The sequence below is a fragment of the Gopherus evgoodei genome, chromosome 1 (assembly GCF_007399415.2).
Source record: "Gopherus evgoodei ecotype Sinaloan lineage chromosome 1, rGopEvg1_v1.p, whole genome shotgun sequence".
Lineage (NCBI taxonomy): Eukaryota > Metazoa > Chordata > Testudines > Testudinidae > Gopherus > Gopherus evgoodei.
In genome coordinates this window covers 31653460-31673602 of record NC_044322.1, presented here as the reverse complement: position 1 = coordinate 31673602, position 20143 = coordinate 31653460, and the positions used below count along the sequence as shown (strand labels likewise).

At 46.1% G+C, this 20143-nt stretch overlaps 1 protein-coding gene across 4 annotated transcripts in view; it reads right to left on the bottom strand.

Moving 5' to 3' along the window:
• Positions 1–11207: 11207 nt before the first annotated feature.
• Positions 11208–20143, bottom strand: part of AASDHPPT (aminoadipate-semialdehyde dehydrogenase-phosphopantetheinyl transferase) — a 65619-nt gene continuing 56683 nt past the window's right edge. For all 4 annotated transcript variants that reach the window (XM_030560689.1, XM_030560683.1, XM_030560665.1 and 1 more), the window contains exons 5-6: positions 16250–16327; positions 11208–14191 (exon numbers count right to left, since the gene is read on the bottom strand). In XM_030560689.1, the coding sequence (XP_030416549.1) occupies positions 14033–14191; positions 16250–16327 (237 nt within the window). In that variant the 3' untranslated portion in view covers positions 11208–14032. The remainder of the gene's footprint in view (positions 14192–16249; positions 16328–20143) is intronic.

The following is a 20143-nucleotide window of genomic DNA, read 5'->3' as shown; positions in this document are numbered from 1 at the left end:
GACACCTTACATAATACATTTTGTACAAGATTTGTTGCAATTGTCTAACAGTGGCAATATCAATGGTATACATGGTCTTATTTCAATCATACAGCATTACGGGAGGGAAGTACTTTGCAATTCTATAGCCCTTTTCATCTGAAGGTGGAAGGGTTACTCACCCTGTGCAGTAACAGTAGTTCTTTGAGATGTGTGTCCCTATTGGTGCTCCACTTCAGGTTTGCATGCACCTCTCCAGCCGCTGATCAGAGATTTCTAGCTAGCAGTGGCCATTCAACCCGCACATGCACCCTAAGCCTTTGTGTGGCAGACATCTAGGTTATACAGGGGGCATGTGGCAAACTACTCTCAGTTCCTTCTCTACCCAGGCAACAACCACAGCAGAGGGGAAGGAAAGCAGGTAGTCGAGCACCTATAAGGATACACATCTCAAAGAACTATAGTTACTGCACAGGGTGAGTAAAAGACGGTTACTCACCTTTGTAACTGTTGTTTTTCGAGATGTGTTGCTCATATCCATTCCAATTAGGTGTGTGCGCGCCACGTGCAAGTTTGTCGGAAGATTTTTACCCAGCAACACTTGGTGGGTCGGCTGGGCACCCCCTGGAGTGGCACCGCTATGGCGCTGGATATATACCCCTGCCGACCCAACCGTCCCTCAGTTCCTTCTTGCCGGCTACTCCAACAGTGGGGAAGGAGGGTGGGTTTGGAATGGATATGAGCAACACATCTCGAAGAACAACAGTTACAAACGTGAGTAACCATCTTTTCTTCTTCAAGTGCTTGCTCATATCGATTCCAATTAGGTGATTCCCAAGCCTTAGCTAGGCGGTGGGGTCGGAGTGAGATGTTGCAGAATGTAAAACTGCTGAGCCAAAGGCTGCATCATCTCCGGACTGTTGAACGAGAGCATAATGTGAGGCAAAGGTGTGGACTGAAGACCAGGTAGCTGCGTGACCTATCTCCTGGATAGGTACACGAGCCAGGAAGGCGGCAGATGAAGCCTGAGCCCTGGTAGAATGTGCGGTGATGTGGCTTGGAGAAATATGAGCCAAATCATAGCAAGTGCGGATGCACGCTGTCACCCAAGATAAGATCCTCTGAGAAGAAACAGGTAGGCCTTTCATTCGGTCTGCTATCGCGACTAAGAGTTGGGGCATTTTCCGAAAGGGTTTTGTCCACTCGATATAAAAAGCGAGCGCTCTACGGACGTCCAGGGAGTGCAATTGTTGTTCCCGTCGCATTGAGTGTGACTTCAGGAAGAAGACCAGGAGAAAGATGTCCTGGTTAACATGAAAGGCCAAAACCACCTTAGGGAGGAATGCTGGGTGTGGTCGCAACTGCACCTTGTCCTTGTGGAACACAGTGTACGGCGGGTCCACCGTAAAAGCCTTAAGCTAGGAGACTCGTCTGGCCGATGTAATGGCTATGAGGAAAGCTGTCTTCCAAGACAGAGTAGCGAGCAGGTTGCTAACGGCTCAAATGGGGGAGACGTAAGTCTGGTTAAGACCAGGTTGAGGTCCCATGTCAGGGCTGGTGGCGTACTTGGGAGTATAAGTGCTCCAAGCCCTTGAGGAACCTTGAAACAATAGGGTGTGAAAACACGGAACAGCCACTTTCCCCTGGGTGAAAGGTAGAGATGGCTACCAAGTGTACCCTCAGTGATGATACTGCTGGGCCCTGCTGTTTGAGAGACCAGAGGTAGTCCAAAATAGAGGGGATCGAGACCTCAGTGGGAGTAAGATTATGCATTTCGCACCAGCAGAAGTAACGCTTCCACTTGGCCAGATACGTTGACCAGGTGGAAGGTTTTCTGCTACCCAGGAGAACTTGTCGTACTGATGCAGAGCAATGCAATTCTGACTGGTTTAGCCATGCAGCAGCCATGCCGTGAGGTGAAGGACCTGCAGGTCCGGGTGGCGAAGTCTGCCGTGGTCCTGAGTTATGAGGTCTGGGTGGAGTGGCAGGGTAATTGGGTTGGCTACCGACAGGTCGAGCAATGTGGTGTACCAGTGCTGCCTGGGCCATGCTGGAGCGATCATGATGAGGTGCACTCTGTCCCTGCGGAGTTTTAGTAGGACCCTGTGAACCAGCGGGAATGGTGGGAAGGTATAAAGAAGCTGGCTCTTCCACGGCATCAGGAAAGCGTCCGAGATCGATCCCAGGGAGAGACCTTGGAAGGAATAGAACATCTGTCATTTCCTGTTCGCAGGGGAAGTGAACAGGTCTATGTGGAGAAATCCCCACTTCTGGAAAACAGAATGAATAATGTCCGGGTGGATCGACCATTTGTGAGACAGGAAGGACCTGCTGAGTCAATCCGCCAGAGTGTTCCGAACCCCTGGGAGAAAGGACGCTACCAGATCTATCGAGTGGGCTATGCAAAAGTCCCAGAGTTGGATGGCCTCCTGACAAAGGAGGAGGATCGTGTCCCTCCCTGTTTGTTTATGTAGTACATGGCCGTTGTGTTGTCTGTAAACACTGAGACACAATGGCCCTGTAACTGATGCTGCAACTCCTGGCACGCCAGGCAGACTGCTCTCAGTTCTCGGACATTTATGTGTAATGTCAGCTCCTGAGGTGACCAGAGGCCTTGAGTACCAATGTGTCCGAGGTGAGCACCCCAGCCAAGAGACGACGCCTCCGTCGTCAGGGACATTGAGGGCTGGGGCGGATGGAACGGCAGCCTGTACACACCAGGGAGGGAGTTAGCCACCAGTCTAGGGAGCCTAGGGTGCTCGGGGGAATGGTGACTATCATGTCTATTGGGTCCCTGCCCGGGCAGTATACCGAGTTGAGCCAAACTTGGAGAGGGCGGAGGCGGAGCCTGGCGTATTTGGTTATGAACATGCAGGCAGCCATATGACCCAGGAGACCAGGACAAGTGCGAGCCGAGGTCGTCAGGAAATTCTGTAGACCTTGGATGATTGTTGCCATCGCCTGAAAATGTGGCTGTGGTAAGCAGGCTCTAGCTAGATTGGAGTCCAGGATAGCTCCTATAAAGTCTAACTTCTGCATGGGAACCAGAGTGGATTTTTTATATATTGATCATCAGGCCTAGGCGGGTGAATAGGTCCTTGACGATGACCACATGCTGAGTGACCTGTGTCTCGGAGGCCCTCGGATAAGCCAATCGTCCAGATACGGAAAAACGTGTATCTGACGTCGGCAGAGGTAGGCGGTGACTACGGCCATACACTTTGTAAATACCCTTGGGTTTGTAGAAAGGCCAAACGGCAGGACCGTAAACTGGAAATGCTGATGGTTGGCTACGAATTGGAGGAATCTCCTGTGCGGAGGAAAAATGGCGATGTGAAAGAACGCGTCCTTCATATCGAGGGCAGCATACCAGTCTCCAGGATCCAAGAAAGGGATAATAGTCCCCAGGGATACCATGCGGAACTTCACTTTATCATAAACTGGTTGAGTTCTCACAGGTCGAGGATAGGTCTGAGACCTCCCTTCGACTTGGGGATTAGGAACTAACGGGAGTAAAACCCCTTGCCCCTTTTGTCCATCAGTACCTCCTCTATAGCTCCCATGGCAAGGAGCATCTGCACCTCTAGTAAGAGGAATTGCTCGTGAGAGGGGTCCCTGAAGAGGGATGGGGTTGGAGGGTGGGAGGGTGGGGCTGAAATAAATTGGAGGTGGTACTCATACTCCACCATGCGTAGGACCCAGCGATCTGAAGTTAACTGGGACCACGTCAGGAGGAAGTAGGAGAGACGGTTGGAGAAGGGAGGAGAGGGATCCTGGCCTGTATCTGGTACGTAGCTCTCAGACGCACCTCCAAAAGTTCATCTTTGGTCCCGGTGGTGGTTTCAAGGGACCTTGATTTTGGCCCCCTTGGGATCCTGAAGGTCGCCTGCGACCACCTCGGCCACACCGCCTGCCAAAGTCCTGTCTTTGTCTAGGTGCAGAGTATGGGTGGTGAGGCTGGGGACGGAAAGGCCTGCGTTGGGTCACCGGCGTATGCATGCCCAGAGAGCACATTATGACCCTGTTGTCCTTCAGGCTTTGCAGCCTGGGGTCAGTCTTTTCTGAAAAGAGGCCTTTACCATCAAATGGCAAGTCCTGGATGGTATACTGCAGCTCCCGTGGAAGGCTTGAAGCCTGAAGCCATGAGATGCACCTCATGGCAACACCCGAGGCCAGAGTCCTGGCTGCTGAGTCGGCCGCATCCAACGAAGCCTGGAGGGAAGTTCTGGCCACCTTTTTCCCTTCCTCCAAGAGGGCAGCGAACTCTTGGCGGGAGTCTTGAGGGAGAAGCTCCGTAAACTTACCCACCCCCACCCAGGTGTTATAATTATAGCGGCTAAGCAGGGCTTGATTTGATTTGGGCCACCCGGAGCTGTAGGGCACCTGCCGAGTATACTTTGTGGCCGAGTAAGTCCATTCGCCTAGCCTCCTTCAATTTCAGGGCTGGCGCCTGCTGGCCATGGCATTCCCTCTCATTAACACACTGGACGACTAATGAGCAGGGAGGGGGATGGATATACAAGTACTCATACCCTTTAGAGGACACCATATATTTACGCTCAACTCCCCTGGCCACAGGAGGGATAGAGGCTGGAGTCTGCCATATAGTATCGGCATTGGCCTGGATGGTCCTAATAAATGGTAAGGCACTCTAGTGGGGGCATCCGCCGACAGAATGTCCACTACTGGGTCCTATACCTCCAGGACCTCCTCCACCTGGAGGTTCATATTGAGTGCTACCCTCCTGAGGAGGTCCTGATGGGCTCTCAGGTCTATTGGAGGAGGACCCGAAGAGGATGTTCCTTCCACCGCCTCGTTTAGGGAAGAGGAAGAGGAGATGCCGGGGATGAGTGGGTCCTGTGTGGCCTCTTGCTCTTGGGCAAGCTCCTGCTCCAGTGGAACCTGGGAGTCCGGTGAGTGAACTGGGGCTTCCTCCGTAGCAGTCAGAGGGGGACGGCTAACCGTCGCCTCTGGCACTCTGTGCTCTGATGGGACAGAGGGGGATGGCACTACTGGTACGCCTTGGGCCTGATGGTAAGCCCAAGGTGTCCAGAGTGACCACTGATGGGGGCCTTGGTCCTGAGCCTGGGTCTCTTGGAAGACTCTGGTGGGTACATCAGAATCGTGGTCCTGCGCATAAGAGCTGTCCGCGTGGGAGGACCCTGATGCATGTCTGGATGGCCATGGAGGAGCTGAGAAGCCCTGGGCAGAGTGTATGTCTCTAGCGGACCTTGTTCTACTCGGCATAGGGGACCGGTACCAGGAGGCATACCGGTACCGGGAATGAGATCGGGACCTGCGACCGGAGCAGTGCCGGGAGTCGACCGAGATGTTGAGGCTCGACGTCGGGAGCGGCTACAGGAGTCACGGTGCCTGGAGCGGTGCCAGGAGCTGGAGCAGTGCCGAGAGTGGCGGGCCGGCGAACAGGACACTGAATGAGGCCGCGAGTGCGACCGGTACCGGTGAGGAGAATGGTGCCGGGACTGCGAGTGGCATCGGGAGCGGGAGCGCCAACGGGACTGAGAACGTCTGCAGGACCGTGATCAGGAACGGTGCCGCTCTAGTGTGCCAACAGAGGATGGTCGTATCAAGGCAGGCTTGCCGATAGACTGAATTACCCACATCGGCGGTGCGGGGGGACGAAGCAGCGTCGACTCTGTCATGGCAATCAGATCCTGCGCCGTTGAGAATGTCTCCGGCATGGATGGAATAGTAAGCTCAACCACGGCTCGTGCCGGGGAGCTGACAGGCACCGGATTCGACGGCCCTTGTGGGACCGGAATGGACGGTGCTGACGTCGTCGGTGCCGTGGCAGGTGTCGGTGCCGGGCGATCCGACTTAGACGAGCTCTCTGGCTGCCATGCAGGTGGCACAGAAGCAGCAGGAGTCTTAGGCTTTCTCGAACTTGGGGAGAGGGAGCGGTGTCGAGTCGACTTCGGTGCCGGCGATGGTCAGTGCCGAGAGGTCTTGGCAGTACCGGCGCGGTCCGGTACCGAGGAGGTGCTTCTGCCCGCCGATTGTCCAGTGCTCAGTGCTGAAGATGGAGGGGTAAGAACCGCCTCCATGAGGAGCTGTTTTAGCCGAGACTCCCTCTCCTTTTTTGTTCTAGGCTTAAAGGCCTTGCAAATGCGACACTTATCTGTCAGGTGAGATTCCCCGAGGCACTTAAGACAGGAGTCTCCTGTCATCATCAGCTTGCAACAGGCCGAGCATGGTTTGAAACCTGGTGAACTGGGCATGGACCCTGGCACCGGGTGTGGGGAGGGGCTAATTCCTGAACCCCTGTTAACTATAACACTAAATATGAACGATGTTAACTACAACCATAAAACTTTGAACTATATACACAAAAAAATAACTAGAGAACTATGAGTAGCTAGGGAGGTGGAGGTCAGTAAAGCCGCACTCCGCTGTTCCAACGACCGATACGGGCGGTAAAAAGGAACTGAGGGGCGGTTGGGTCGGCAGGGGTATATATCCGGTGCCATAGCGGCGCCACTCCAGGGGGCGCCCAGCCGACCCACCGAGTGTTGCTAGGGTAAAATTCTTCCGACAAACATGCACGTGGCACGCGCACACCTAATTGGAATCGATATGAGCAAGCACTCGAAGAAGAAGCCTTTCTCCTTCTTCGAGTAGCATCCCTGTGGGTGCTCCACTTCAGGTGACTTCTGAGCAGTATCCCCAGAAAGAGGTGGCAGTTTCAGAACATGGTCCAGAACTGAAGACAGTACTGCAGAGTCCGGTGCTGCATCAGATTTGACAGCACAGAGCAGGGCATAAAGCTTTGAAAACATACGGATTGAAGTCCAGATAGCAGTTCTACATATCTCAGATATTGAAATATTCTTCACAAATGCAGTACAGGTTGCCTGTGACCTGGCTGACTGTACTCTCATCCCTGGAGTGGGAGGAGGGGGGGTTGCACTGAGGACCTGCAGATTCATAACAGGTAGTGATACAACTCAATATCCATTTTGAAAGTCTTTGAGCAGATATGGGAATCTCCTTAGAGCTATCTGTGAAGGAGACAGAATCTAGGTCAGTGGTCCCCAACCTTTTTGTGGCCAGTAGCACATTCATGTTTTCAGAAGAGTGTGGTGGGCGCCAACAATTTTTCAAGGCTTATTTTGTATTTGTACATTAAATAATACGAAAAACATATTTAATATTACATAATATATGAATCCATAAGCTAAAAAGGGTAATTTTAATTAATACCTTTTACATGTAAATTATTCGGCAATTACTCTTTCTCCTTACCATGTGAATTTGCTCTTTTTTAGCTACCTGTAAGAAAAATTAAGGAGTTTTTATAAATTAAATATCATAAAGTTTTAGGAGTTCTCTGTCCCTGGCAGCTGTGGGGCTGCGGTTCCTCTCTGGCTTAAGCTGCGGCCACGCACCTGCTGGGGACTGAGAACACCGGTGCCCGCAGCCTGCAGCCCCAGAAAAGCTGTGACCCTATGCCTGCCGGGGACAGAGAACACCGGTGCCCGCAGTCTGCAGCCCCAGAGAAGTCGGAGAGAAGCTGCAGCTCGTGCCTGCCAGGGATAGAGAACACCGGCACCCGCAGCTTGCAGCCTGGGAGTTCTCTGTCCCCAGCAGGCGCAGGGCCCCAGCTTCTCTCCCATGCTGGGCACTAGGCAGGCTCCACGCCTGCCGAGGACCGAGAACACTGGTGCCTGCAGTCTGCAGCCCCAGAGAAGCCGGAGAAAAGCCACAGCCCCGCGCCTGCTAGGGACAGAGAACACTGGTGCCCGCAGCCTGCAGCCCCGGAGTTCTCTGTCCCCGGCAGGGGCGGGAGCGTGGCTTTGAAGCCGGAGAGAAGCCGCGGCCCAGCGCCTGTCGGGGACAGAGAACGCTGGTGCCCGCAGCCTGCAGCCTCGGAGAAGTTGGAGAGAAGCTGTGGCCCCACGCCTGCCAGGGACAGAGAACACCGATGCCTGCAGCCTGAGTTCTCTGTCCCTGGCAGGCACGGGGCTGCGGCTTCTCTCCCCTGCTGGGCACTAGGCGGGCACACATAAATGCCCTGGCTGGCGCCATGGTGCCCACGGGCACTGCGTTGGGGACCACTAGTCTAGGTGATCTCCTAACCTGCTTAGCCCTATCCAGGTAGAAGGCCAAGGCCCTTCTCACAACTGGGATGTGGAAATAGGATCCCTGCTGACAACTATCATGCTTCAAAAAATACTGATGGATGGATAGATAGATTTGTTAAGATGCAAATTTAATGTAACGGTTGGTAGGAACTTAGAATGTGGACATTAAGATACTTTATAGTTAAAAGACTTTCGTACAGGGGGAATCTGCCATCAAGGCTCCAATCTCCCCGGCCTTAAGGGCTGACATGATGACAACTAAGAAGGCCGTCTTCCTAGGTAAATGAAATAGGAATCAGGTTGCCAGTTATTCAAATGGAGGTCTTGTGAGGTGGGCCAAAACCAGGCTGAGGTCCCAAGACAGCGTGGGGTGTCTAATGTAGGGGAAGAGATTACCCAGACCCTTAATAATTCCGGGATGATACTGGGTGAGCAAAAATGGAGAATCCCTCGCCCAGGGGATGAATGGCTGATATGGCAGCCAGATTTACCTTGACTGAATTGATAGATAAACTGGATATCTTCAGACCCAGCAGGTAATCCAGGATGAGGGAAAATAGAACCAATTCAGGGTGGAAGTAGTGACAACCACACCAATGGACAAGGCTTTTCCATTTCTGCAGGTAAGTAGGTTGATGTTTTTCTACTCTGCCTCCAGAAAACAGGAAGCCTTTATTCCAAAGAACCATCCCGGAACCAAGCCGAGGCACAGAACCACTAGGCTGGGGTAAAGAGCACAACCCACATTCTAAGACAGGAGATGAAGAATGGTGGGGAGCTGGATCAATGGTTGAACACAGAATTGAAGCAAGCAAGTGTATCAATCTTGTCTTGGCTAGGTAGGTACCATGAGAACAACTCTGGCCTTGTACTGTCTTATCTTGTTCGACACCCTTAGAATTAGGAGCATTGGGAGAAAGGCATAGAACAGACTCTTCTTCCATGCTAGAAGGAAAGTGTCCCCCAGGGAGTGGTGACCCAGACCCCCATTCTCCCCTTGAACAGAACAGAGGGCACTTCCTGTTCTCGGAGGTGGCAAAAAGCTCAATCTCTGGCAGTCCCCATCTCTTGAATATGCTATGGGGAACCTGAGAGTGTCCAACTCCCATTCATAATTGTGGGAGAAATGTTTGCTAAGGGCATTGGATGGGGTGTTCTGGATGCCTGGGAGGTAGATTGCTGAAATCTGGATACGGTGGGCTATACACCAGCTCCAGATTTTTATGTTTTTGGCCAGAGGCGCTGACTTTCTAATGTGCCGGGGGGGAGGGGGGACTTGATCCCCAGCCCCTCTCACACTCCACCCCTTCCCCCAAGGCCCAACCCCTAGCCTGCCTCTTTCTGCCCCAATCCACCCACTCCCCCAAGCACACCTCACCCTCGTTCCTTCCCCCCCAGCACCTCCTGCATGCTGCAGAACAGCTGACTGTGGCGGGCGGGAGGTGCTGGGGGGAGAGGGAAGAGCTGATCAGGAGGGCTGCCTGTGGATGCTCAGCACCCACCATTTTGGCTTCGGCACACAAGGAGCAAGATCTTGATCCTTCCTGATTGTTGATGTAGCATATGAAGGACATATTGTCCATCATGACCCTGTCTGGCTTGTCCCTGATGAGGGGCAGAAAATGAAGGCAAGTGTTCCTGACTGGCCTGAGCTCGAATAGGCATATGTGGAGACTGGCTTTGTGGGTTGTTCACCAACCCTGAACCGTGAGGGTGCCAAAGTGAGCTCCCCATCCTAATAGGGATATGTTGGTTCTTAGTGACTGATGTGGTTGGGGGAGAGAAAGGGACACCCACACAAATTTTGCATTGCTCTTTGCACCAGTTTAGGGAATTCTTCACACAAAAGGGGCAAGTCACCTGTCTGTCCCAGGTGTCCCTGCTTGGACAGTAGGTTGTTCTGCATCAACTGTGGAAGCAGTGGAGATGTAGCCAGATATGATTGGTTACAAAGGTGCAAGCTACCATATGGCCCAAGAGTTGAAGACACTCTGTGTATGTATTGTGTGCGCATGTCTGTATTATATATATGCTGCCAAAAACCTAGAGTGAGTGAAGACGCTCCCCGCTGCCAAAGTGCCGCCGAGGACCTGGTAGGGAACCGGTTATTAGGATTTTGGGAGCTCATCAGTGCTCAATGCTCCTTACACCATTAACCCTTCTTGCAAATTAAACAAGGGCTCTATGGGGGCTAACTTCTCCCACCACTAAAATGCAATTACCTCTGAAGTGGAAAACACTAGCTGTTCAGCAGCACACATCTGCCACAGTTTAAGGCAGGAAGTGAAAAATACTGTACCTTATCCAATCAAAGTTGCAGAGGAAAGTTAGGTAGACAGAATATAATTATCCTACTGGTATTTGGCCAGAAGAAAGGGAATAACATGCTTACTCTTACAAAAAGTGATATGGAAGCTTTAATGACCACAAGTGGTCAGAATCCTAGTTTTATGTCTCATCTGCAAGATGCCACCTCCAGCATCATACTGTCCTGTGTTCTAGCATAGATTCAGTACTGATTAAGAGCAAAGCATTATACCTATTGACTCACTAATGTTACTTGCCTCAGGTTCTTGGTGTTCAAGTCTTGGAGACCTCCTATCTAATAACACCACAAGTCAAACCCTACTTAGGTGTTTGGCTGTGAACAAACAACCTTTATTATTTAAAAAACACAAGAACAGATACAGAATGCTAGAACAATAATTCAATTTTAGAAATTTTTATTTCAATAAAAAGAAACCTTAGAACAGCTCACTAATGTAAGAGTAAATAACAATGTAGAATATTTACAATGTTTGGATATTAAAAATTTGTATATAATGTGCATGACATATGCCAAAAACATTATTACTGCCTTAAGGATGTCACAAACTAAAAAACAAGGTGAACAAACACCATCAAAGTAAACAGAGTTGTGCATGGTCACTAAAGCTGGGAAGCGTCATCCAACAGGTAGTTTTTTCCAAGAGAGATGCTGCTCACGTGCTATCTTTAGCCTTGTTTCTAGCTTATATTTGTTTTCATATCCAGGTCTTTCTAGCAACATCTTATTTATGTTGATTTTTTAGTTAATGTGGTTAGCTGTGAACATACCAGTGCTTTACACCCCCCCCTTTTTTTTTTAAAAACTGAACACCAAGGTCAGCTTTAGCTAACGTGTTCATTCAGCCCATGTGCTTCTGTAATATAGTAATAAGATAAATCTTGCATGATAGTGTAAGCCTGATTGAGTCATATGACCTACTTCCTACAGCCATATACTCATGTCAAATAGCAACATAAATCTTTTCACATAGATGCAAAGTGTCTTAAAAGTATTTCTGTCACTAAACTATAATCTTTACATAAGACGCAATAAACTTTAAAACCACAGACATATGCCAAAGTTAAAACACATTTATCACAATTTGTACCATGCTATTTCTGTAAAGAATAAAGTTAAAATCTGGGGCCCTAAAGTATTAAATATTTACAGTAATATTAATGGTTTCACCTTGGATATTCAATTACACTAACTCTTCTATACATAACCATAATGTTGATTTTCATGTGTGCTCCACATGCATAACTGCTTAAAGAGGAGATTCAGTTTATTTTCTAAATAATTATTTACAGCAGTAAATATGCTCAGAAAACAATTCTTATGATTGTGAGAGTAACTGCTCACATTCCCAGGGTATCAGAAGATCTTAGTGTATAGACACATGAAACTCTTATACCCTTATGATTGCTCCTTTTCTGTGCATATGAATGCAAAATAATTCTATCAATACTGCCAAGATCTGAAATTGTACATACATATGACTCATTTTAGTTTCCACAAGCCAACATTATCTCTTACCATTATTGCTTGATAAAATTTGCAAAAGTTAGATTCATCTTGGTTTTTTTACCCACAGCAACAGAAATCCAAATGTAAAGGAAATCTGTATATTGTGAGGATTTGCAGCCTTCCTAGTGATTCTACCTGGTCTTTCAGGATCAATGCTTTTTTTGGAGGTGGGAGAGTCTGGGGGAGAACCAACTCTTAAGTTTCTAAAATTTCTTGTTATAGATATAGCCTTATTAGTCATTAGCCAGCCAAAAGAGGTGTTATTTGCCATTTTTATCAGGATTCCCATGCCTAAATGTGATCACATACAAACACTGAGAATTATTTCACTGCAGATGATAAAATTTATTATGCACTCGCCAATGGGGCATAGTGTTTGCAGTGCGGTTTGCTAAAAAGCACTGGATTCTCAGTTTGGTCTGAAACACCAGCAGCAGGGACAATTAAGAGCAATAACAAATAAACAAGATTATTTTTAAACATCTATTGTAGTCTGGAGAAAAACATCCATCAGCAAATTCTTAAGACGGCTATTATTTTAGCAAATAAAATAAAATTTTACAATCAGCAGGGTACAATGGACTTAATGTTGGTTTTCTCCATTAAGAAATTTCCCTTGACTTTAAACAGAATTACCTTGGTCCCTGGGAGAATCCTAACCCAAGATCCAATAGTCATCATATTTTTATTACTACAAATTCTTAATTTTAAGATTCAGTCCTACCTACAGGGTAAAGCTGTAATGACTGAGAGAGAATTATGTAATTATTTATTAATGAATGGCTCAATTTTAAAAGTGTGCTGTAAAAGCAGGCAAAAGGATAATTTTAACAGGTATATTTTGAGTGAGAGTGTGATTATCTGCATCAGCAGCATGGGGGCTTCTGTAAGACCATAAAACCCATTTCCTTCCTGCCTCAAATCCTATTTAACATCAGAGGTGCAAGTTTAATGGTTATAATACAAGCAGGCTTTCACCCAATCAGAATGCAGGGCAACAGCCAATTTGGGCACAATCCTACTCTCACTGAAGTCAACGTGAATTTTGTTTGACTACACTGAAGAGAATTGAGCCTTTTATTCTGAGGTAATGATTCTCTGCACCTTTCAAATGATCTCAAGTATCCACACTTCCTAGATTAAAAAGGAGGATACACAATGGGAAAAAGTATTCTCTGAAAAGGACAAGACAAATAGTCTAAAATTGTCTTTTAGTACCTATTGCTCTCTCCCAAGTCTCTCTGAAGTCTATATGACAATGCAATACTCTATATTCCCCAGCTCCAGTTCTGCGGCCCTTCTTGGAAAAGGGTAGACACTGCTTATATATTTATAAAATCGTGGTCCCCAGAAATAAAGAGAATAGAAATGCAAATGTGGGTCCAGAAATGCAGAACTACCACTTCAGAGGACTCAGATACCTAAAGGAGAAGCGGAAACCTGTACACTAATAGTGGAGAGAATCAGTACAGACAATTGTGAGGAGGAGGCTGACTGTGTGAGGACATACCTCACCAAAAGCCCAGAACTTAGAACACTCTCAGACTGGTTTTACACAGCTGTAGATCCATTAACATAACTTACAGCAGTGACAAATAAGTTTGATAATTTCACATAGAACTTTTGCTATGAAGTAATAGTGCCATCATCATTAACCAACTGTTTTACTTTGGCTTTGCCCAGCCACTTTGGAATAAAATTATGATTTGATGAGAAAGAGGCAATAATATCACTTAAACATCAGCAGAAATTAAGCATGAAAAACACATTTTCTTTAAATATTAAACACTTGTTGCTCATGAAGAGCAGCATTAATGTAGCTCTGTTCACTGCTATTGGCAGGGGGTAATCATGGAGATAAGAGAATCACAGAGGTAGATGCAAATTACACAATGAAAAAAGGTGCAGGATCAATTTACATCTTTTATTTCACAGCTTCTTTAGCCTGAAATGATCTCAGCATAGGGGAAAGAGCGTAAAATGTGGCAGCTTTGTGAGGCTGGAAAACCGAATATTGGTCTAAAAGGAGAAATGTATACACGCACTCAAATTAAGCTTTGCAAAGGAACAATGAGTGGTCTTTGAAAGATTTCAGCTTCTTTTCTTGGAAACACAGTTATCTTGAATGAGTACTCTGGCGTGCTGGGCATTCCTGCTTGGAACAAAAGTTATCCCAGTATGCAGGGTCTTCGTGTGCTATAGGAACACCAGCAGCAACTAAATCATCAAAAGTCAATACCTGGAATTGTGGCTGGGTCAGGTCTTTAGAAAGAACCTACGGAAAATACATTTTAGAGTTAGATGGAAGCATGGACACTTTAAATACGTTAAGATGTACGGTAGTGGGGATGCAGATAATATAGTCCTAGAGACTAATATTATAGTGAATAAAAGGGAAAAGGGAAAAAGAAGGGCTATTTATCCTACAATAACTGTTGTTCTTTGAAATGTTGTCGTTAGTGTGGATCCCACTGCTGGTGCGTATATACCCCACACATTAGAGATCAGATTCTTCTAAACAGCAGTATCTGTCATGGCAATGTGTGCACTCTGCATCTGCTCATGCTCCCATTGAAAAAACAAAACAAAACACACACACATATGGTGATGATGTGGAGACCATCCCTGTGGGGCATGAGTTGGCACCCCAACATTCCAATCCATTTGGTGTCTTGCTGGGGAGTAAACAGACCAGTCCCAGAGCTCTAGGGGCACATACATGTGCCGACATACGACTGAATGCCACAAGGAACATCCCTATTATTGTGGACAGATTGGATCTTATCTCAGGTAGCAGTGATTGCAACAACAGGAAGTGGTTCTCCTGCAGGTACACTCTATGATCTGGAGTCTACTGCAGCTCTTATGAAGACTATCATTTCCAATAGGATAAAAGATTATGTTTATTTTTGTATTTCACTAGGAAGGACACTGGGATCCTTGCTGTCTCCTGCTGGGACCTGTCTCTGATCAGTCAGTCATCTAGGTAAGAGCAGATGTGACTGCCCTGACTTCAAGTGTGCTGCAACCACAACCAGGCATTTGTAATGACTGTCAGCATAGTGGACAGGCTGAATGGCAGTACCTTGTTTTGCTAATGATTGGGCCTCAGCTTAGGTACTACCTGTGGGCTAGATGGACCGCTACGTGGAAGTATGCCTTTTGCAAGTCGAGAGCCATGAACCAATTCTCAACCTGATGATAGAGGCATTACCATCCTGAATCTGAGGCAGCATATTAGTTGAGTCTCCTCAGGTCTAGCAAAGGATGAAGACACTCATTCTTTGGGATAAAGAACTATGGAGAGCAGAAGCCTCTCCTATGGCTCCTAGATGAAGCAATGAGGGCACTTCTGTTTGCAACAGGATCTTATGAGAATGATGCTGGAAGAGGGATGGGGAAGAGGAATAAGTAGGGAAATGTGTGGAAATGAACAGGGTAGCTGAGGGCAATTATGTCTTACACCCATTTGTCTAATGGTCGATCAAGCCCCAAGGAAAGGGACAAGGCAGACAAGGATCAACTCCAGTGTGACTCTCAACACTCCTTTAAAGCCTGTTGGCTTTGTGACTGTGTCAGGTGTGTGATGGAGGAGGTCAATGGGCATCTCCTGGAATACCTGGATCTTTTCTGAGGCAGGCACTCAACTTGTGGCCATGAAAGTCTGAGGTCCCTGCCGGGGCTGACACTCAAAGTTTCTGATAAGGAATCAGGGTGCAAATTTCAGAGGACCTTAACACAGCTTTTGAGTCTTTTAAGGAGTGAAGTAACTTGATGGTTCTTTAATCAAAAAGTTCCATCCTCTCAAAGGACAGGTTCTCGATGGTAGCTTGCACGTCTTGGGGTACCCTGGAAGCTAACAGCCAAAATGTCCATCTCATTGTGATGGTCATGGCCCTGATCTCATAGCCATGTCATATGCATCCTTGGCCAATTGTAGTACCATCCTCACAACAATTCGGCCTTCTTTTATTATTATTTTTAGCTACTCCCTGTACTCCTGCAGGGTGTTTGATAGAAAGGGAGTGATGTACTCACAGGGGAGAAAGTGAGTCAGACCGGAGAAGCCACAAGAGCTGAATTCTGTTTCCAGGAGGAATGAACTAAATGAAGTGAAATTGGCAGATTAACCCCTTTGGAGGGACTCTGACCAGCTGTTCTCCATGATTCCTGATAGGTAGAGCCATTATGCTTATTATAAAGCTTGTGCTATAGGATAGGGAAAAATGACATGTATGACCAAAATACTTAGTATTCTATTCAAATTGTGTAATGCCGTATGAAATGAAATAAAAGGAAGTTATTTTAGAGACCAAAACTCATAACATCTTACGTTAGAATCCTTCTGTACAAATACTTCTGGTTTCCCCAGAGCTACTGCAACATGATGGAGATCATCCAGCCGGGTTTCCTAAAAAAGTAAAAATAAGATAGTATATTAATTTTCATTACTGTATGTCTGAAATAGAATACAGGGATATATACACTGGAATTCAGGGCAAAAACAAGGAGTAATTTAAAGTTGGGACCATCACTCATTTAAAATCATCAACATTCACAAGTGAGAAGAAGCCTTTGGTAGATTTAGTCAAAAAGACATGATTCAATCATGTGAAAAAAAATCATGACTCTCCTCCCAGCTCTGCTGAAAATATTCTCTGCAACTTTGGGCATGCCACTTATCTTCAATGTGCCCCAGTTACCCCAATTTGTAAAACTAAGAGGGAGCAAAAGAAAAGATATTTGACCTTCCTGAGGATAGATATATGAGACCTCACTAAATTCAGATTTATGAGGTGCAAAGAATTACAGTCTTATATCCATTCACAAGAAGATAAGGCAAGAAAAGAGGAAGTTATTTACCTTCATAACTGGAGGCTCTTTGAGATGTGTGGTCCCCACCTGTATCCCACCGTGTGTATATGTGTGTACCATGTGCCTGGAGGCAGAGGATTTTGGAAGCAGTGTCCATTGGTCCATATGTGTGACCTCGCTCTCCTTGTGCCCCTGAGTGAGGAGATAAATTGCGGACTGGACCAACTGCTTCTCCAGCTCCTTCTCTACAATGAACTAAAGAATGATCCAAAGCAGAGGGGAAGGAGGACGGGTAGTGGAATACAGATAGCGATCACACATCTTGAAGAACCTCCAATTACTAAGGTAAGTAACTTCCTCCTCTTCTTTGAGTGCTAGTCCCTATGCGTATTCCATGATGAGGGACTGACAAGCAGTACTCCAGTAGTAGGAGGTGCAAGGATGCAGGCTGTAAAGCCCTTTGAAGGATTGCTATCTCAAAGCATGCATCAGTGGAAGAGCCCTGTATCAGAGCAGCAGTTCTCAAACTGTGGGTCGGGACCCCTTTTTAATGGGGTTACCAGAGCTGGCATTAGACTTACCGGGGCCGAAGCCTGAGCTCTGCTGCCCTGGGCCAAAGCTGAAGCCTGAGGGCTTTAGCACTGGGTAGCTGGGCTCAGGTTACAGGCCCCTTGCCTGGGGCTGAAGCCCTTGGGCTTTGGTTTTGCCCCCTGCACCTCAGGGCGGCAGTGCTAGGGCGAGCTCAGGCTTTGGTTCCCCCTCCAGGGGTTGTATAGTAATTTTTGTTGTCAGAGGTGGGTCATGGTGCAATGAAGTTTGAGAACCCTTGTACTAGAGCATAATGTCTCACAAACGTGTGGATGGAAGCAGAGATACTTCTTGAAGTGAAGTCACTGATGTCTGTTGTGCCCTCATGGAACGAGCCCTTACCCAGTGAGGGGAAGGAAGATTTAGACAGCTGACAGGAGAGCAAAATACAACCTGAGATCCATCTCGCCTTCCTTATTAGTTGAGGTAGATGTAAGCAGCAACACCCTTGAGCTCAGACACTATCCAGCGCTCACTAGAATGATTTTGTTATAGTAGCAATGCTATAAGTAAAGGCTGAAATAAAGTTTTTGTTTTACTTTTCTGTCTCTACAAGACTTCTCACTTTTTAAAAACTGTTTGTAAATTCATGTAAATATTTTCATATATTTAACTTCTCCTTTATATATATTTTAAAGGAAACAGTATGCAAAAATACTTGCCAATATAGTATTAAGTTTGCAATTGAATAAGATAAGAAAATTCAGTCAAATTCAGTCAGCTTAACTTTGCCCCTTTACACGTATGCATTAGAACAACATTTGTTCATTATTTGATGACTTACCACACTGGAGAACAGAAATGCTATTCAGAAAAACAGAATGCACCACAAAGAAGCTACCCATTTTTCTATAACTGTGAAGCACATATTACCAATTTGCACGTGCTCAATGGGGAGGAGTTACTGAGGAGGATTTAACAATTAATCTCTCATTCAGTATGTCCTGTGAAAAAACCTTTACTCAATTTAACCACTTCGGCTGTCTCATAAAAAGACTAGGATACAATCAGACACTGATTTCTAGAAACTGGTTCATTTTTTCTACTTAAGCATTGTTATCAGAGCAGAGTTCAGAATTTCAGAGACTGAAATTTGCAATTTTGTATTCAGTATCTTAAATTAACTCTGTTTTACATATAATGATGTCCCAATATAAACTGCTAATGCAGAATCAAAATGTTTGTTATTCTAGAGGAGCGGTTTTCAACCTACAGTCTGTGGACCCTGGGGATCCTGCAGACTACGTCTAAGATTTCCAAAAGGGTCCACACCACCATTTAAATTTTTTTAAGGGTCAGAAAATGAAAAAAGGTTGAAAACTACTGTTCTAGAGAGATCCTCAAATTCAAACATTAAATGCTTCACACAGGGACCTGATACAGTACATTTCAAGACTATCCCAATTTATATGATTCACAAAATGCTTTTCAAGATGACGTTTTTCTTTTTAAAAAACTCAAAATCTACACTTCAAAGTAAATTTAAGTATTTATACTTCAACAACAAATAATACAATTAATCATTTCAAAACTATAGGGCTAAGGTCAAAACCCATATTAAAAATTTATACTTCAGAATGAAGTAAGTATTCAAGTTATTTGAACAGTGAAGTAGAGATGGCGTAAATTGAAAGTCATATTCCCACAGAAAACAGAGTCTTCTATTAACAGATACGTAGGAATTATGGCACCTCCCACTCTTGATATAAAGACTAAATTACTGGCATCTGCTTACCCACCGTTCCCATCTGTAGAATAAGAGCTTTAATTTTGGCTATGATTAAAATGGAAGAAAAAAAGGCTACCAATCTGCAATAGCACATACAACAGTGTGGGAGCTGTAGCGTATTTGAAATTTGCCCTCTGGAATGAAAACACCATATTTTGATCCATTTTGCCTACAGTGAAGTGTTATACTATGTTCTCCTGTTTTCTACTCCCTCCTTGAACACAAACCCCAAAGATAAGTTAAGCAGAAAGATTTCTATTGCAGATTTATCAGGCCTCATCATCAGCACACATAGCACACACTGCTGTAATTTTCTTGGAAAGGTGAAGTGGCTGTCTATGAGAATTAATTGTTTGAGCAACTTCTACTCAACAATTTACAAGGCTCCATAAGGTAGCAAAGCTTCATGTTTGTCGAGACTGCTAAATTACTGTATGTCTAGATTTTATCACCTCATTTCCCACCCCATTTCACTTCCTACATGTCCTCAAGGGGAAAGACTGATAAGTTTAGAACACATGGCAGAATGTATTTACCAGTACTCTCTAGTCCAGTGGGTCTCAAACTTTTTTACTGGTGACCCCTTTCACACAGCAAGCCTCTGAGTGGGGACCTCCCCAATAAATTAAACACACTTTTTAATATATTTAACACCCTTATAAATGCTGGAGGCAAGGGGGGCTTGGGGTGGAGACTGACAGCTCACGACCCCCCATGTAATAACTTCGCAACCCCCTCAGGGATGCTGACCCCCAGTTTGAGAACCCCCACTCTAGTCCATTTGGAAATCCCAAATCTAATGCACTGTAGTTTTAAAACAAATGAACAGCAATGTAAGTTTTGCTCAGTGAATACATGTGAATTTACCAAATCTTGTCTGTATAACTGGCTGTCAGTGATGTCCAATGCCACCTGTATTACCTGTAATGTGTATACTTTTCTTATTTTATTACCTCACTTAATGCATATTAAGAGGAAGCCAACTTACAGGCTAAATCCTGCCTTGATGGAGGCATAAAACTATGAAACTGAACAAGGGTGAATAGGGAGAATAGCAGAGGAGTCCCCCTCTGCAATAGAGCTCTTACTAGTGCA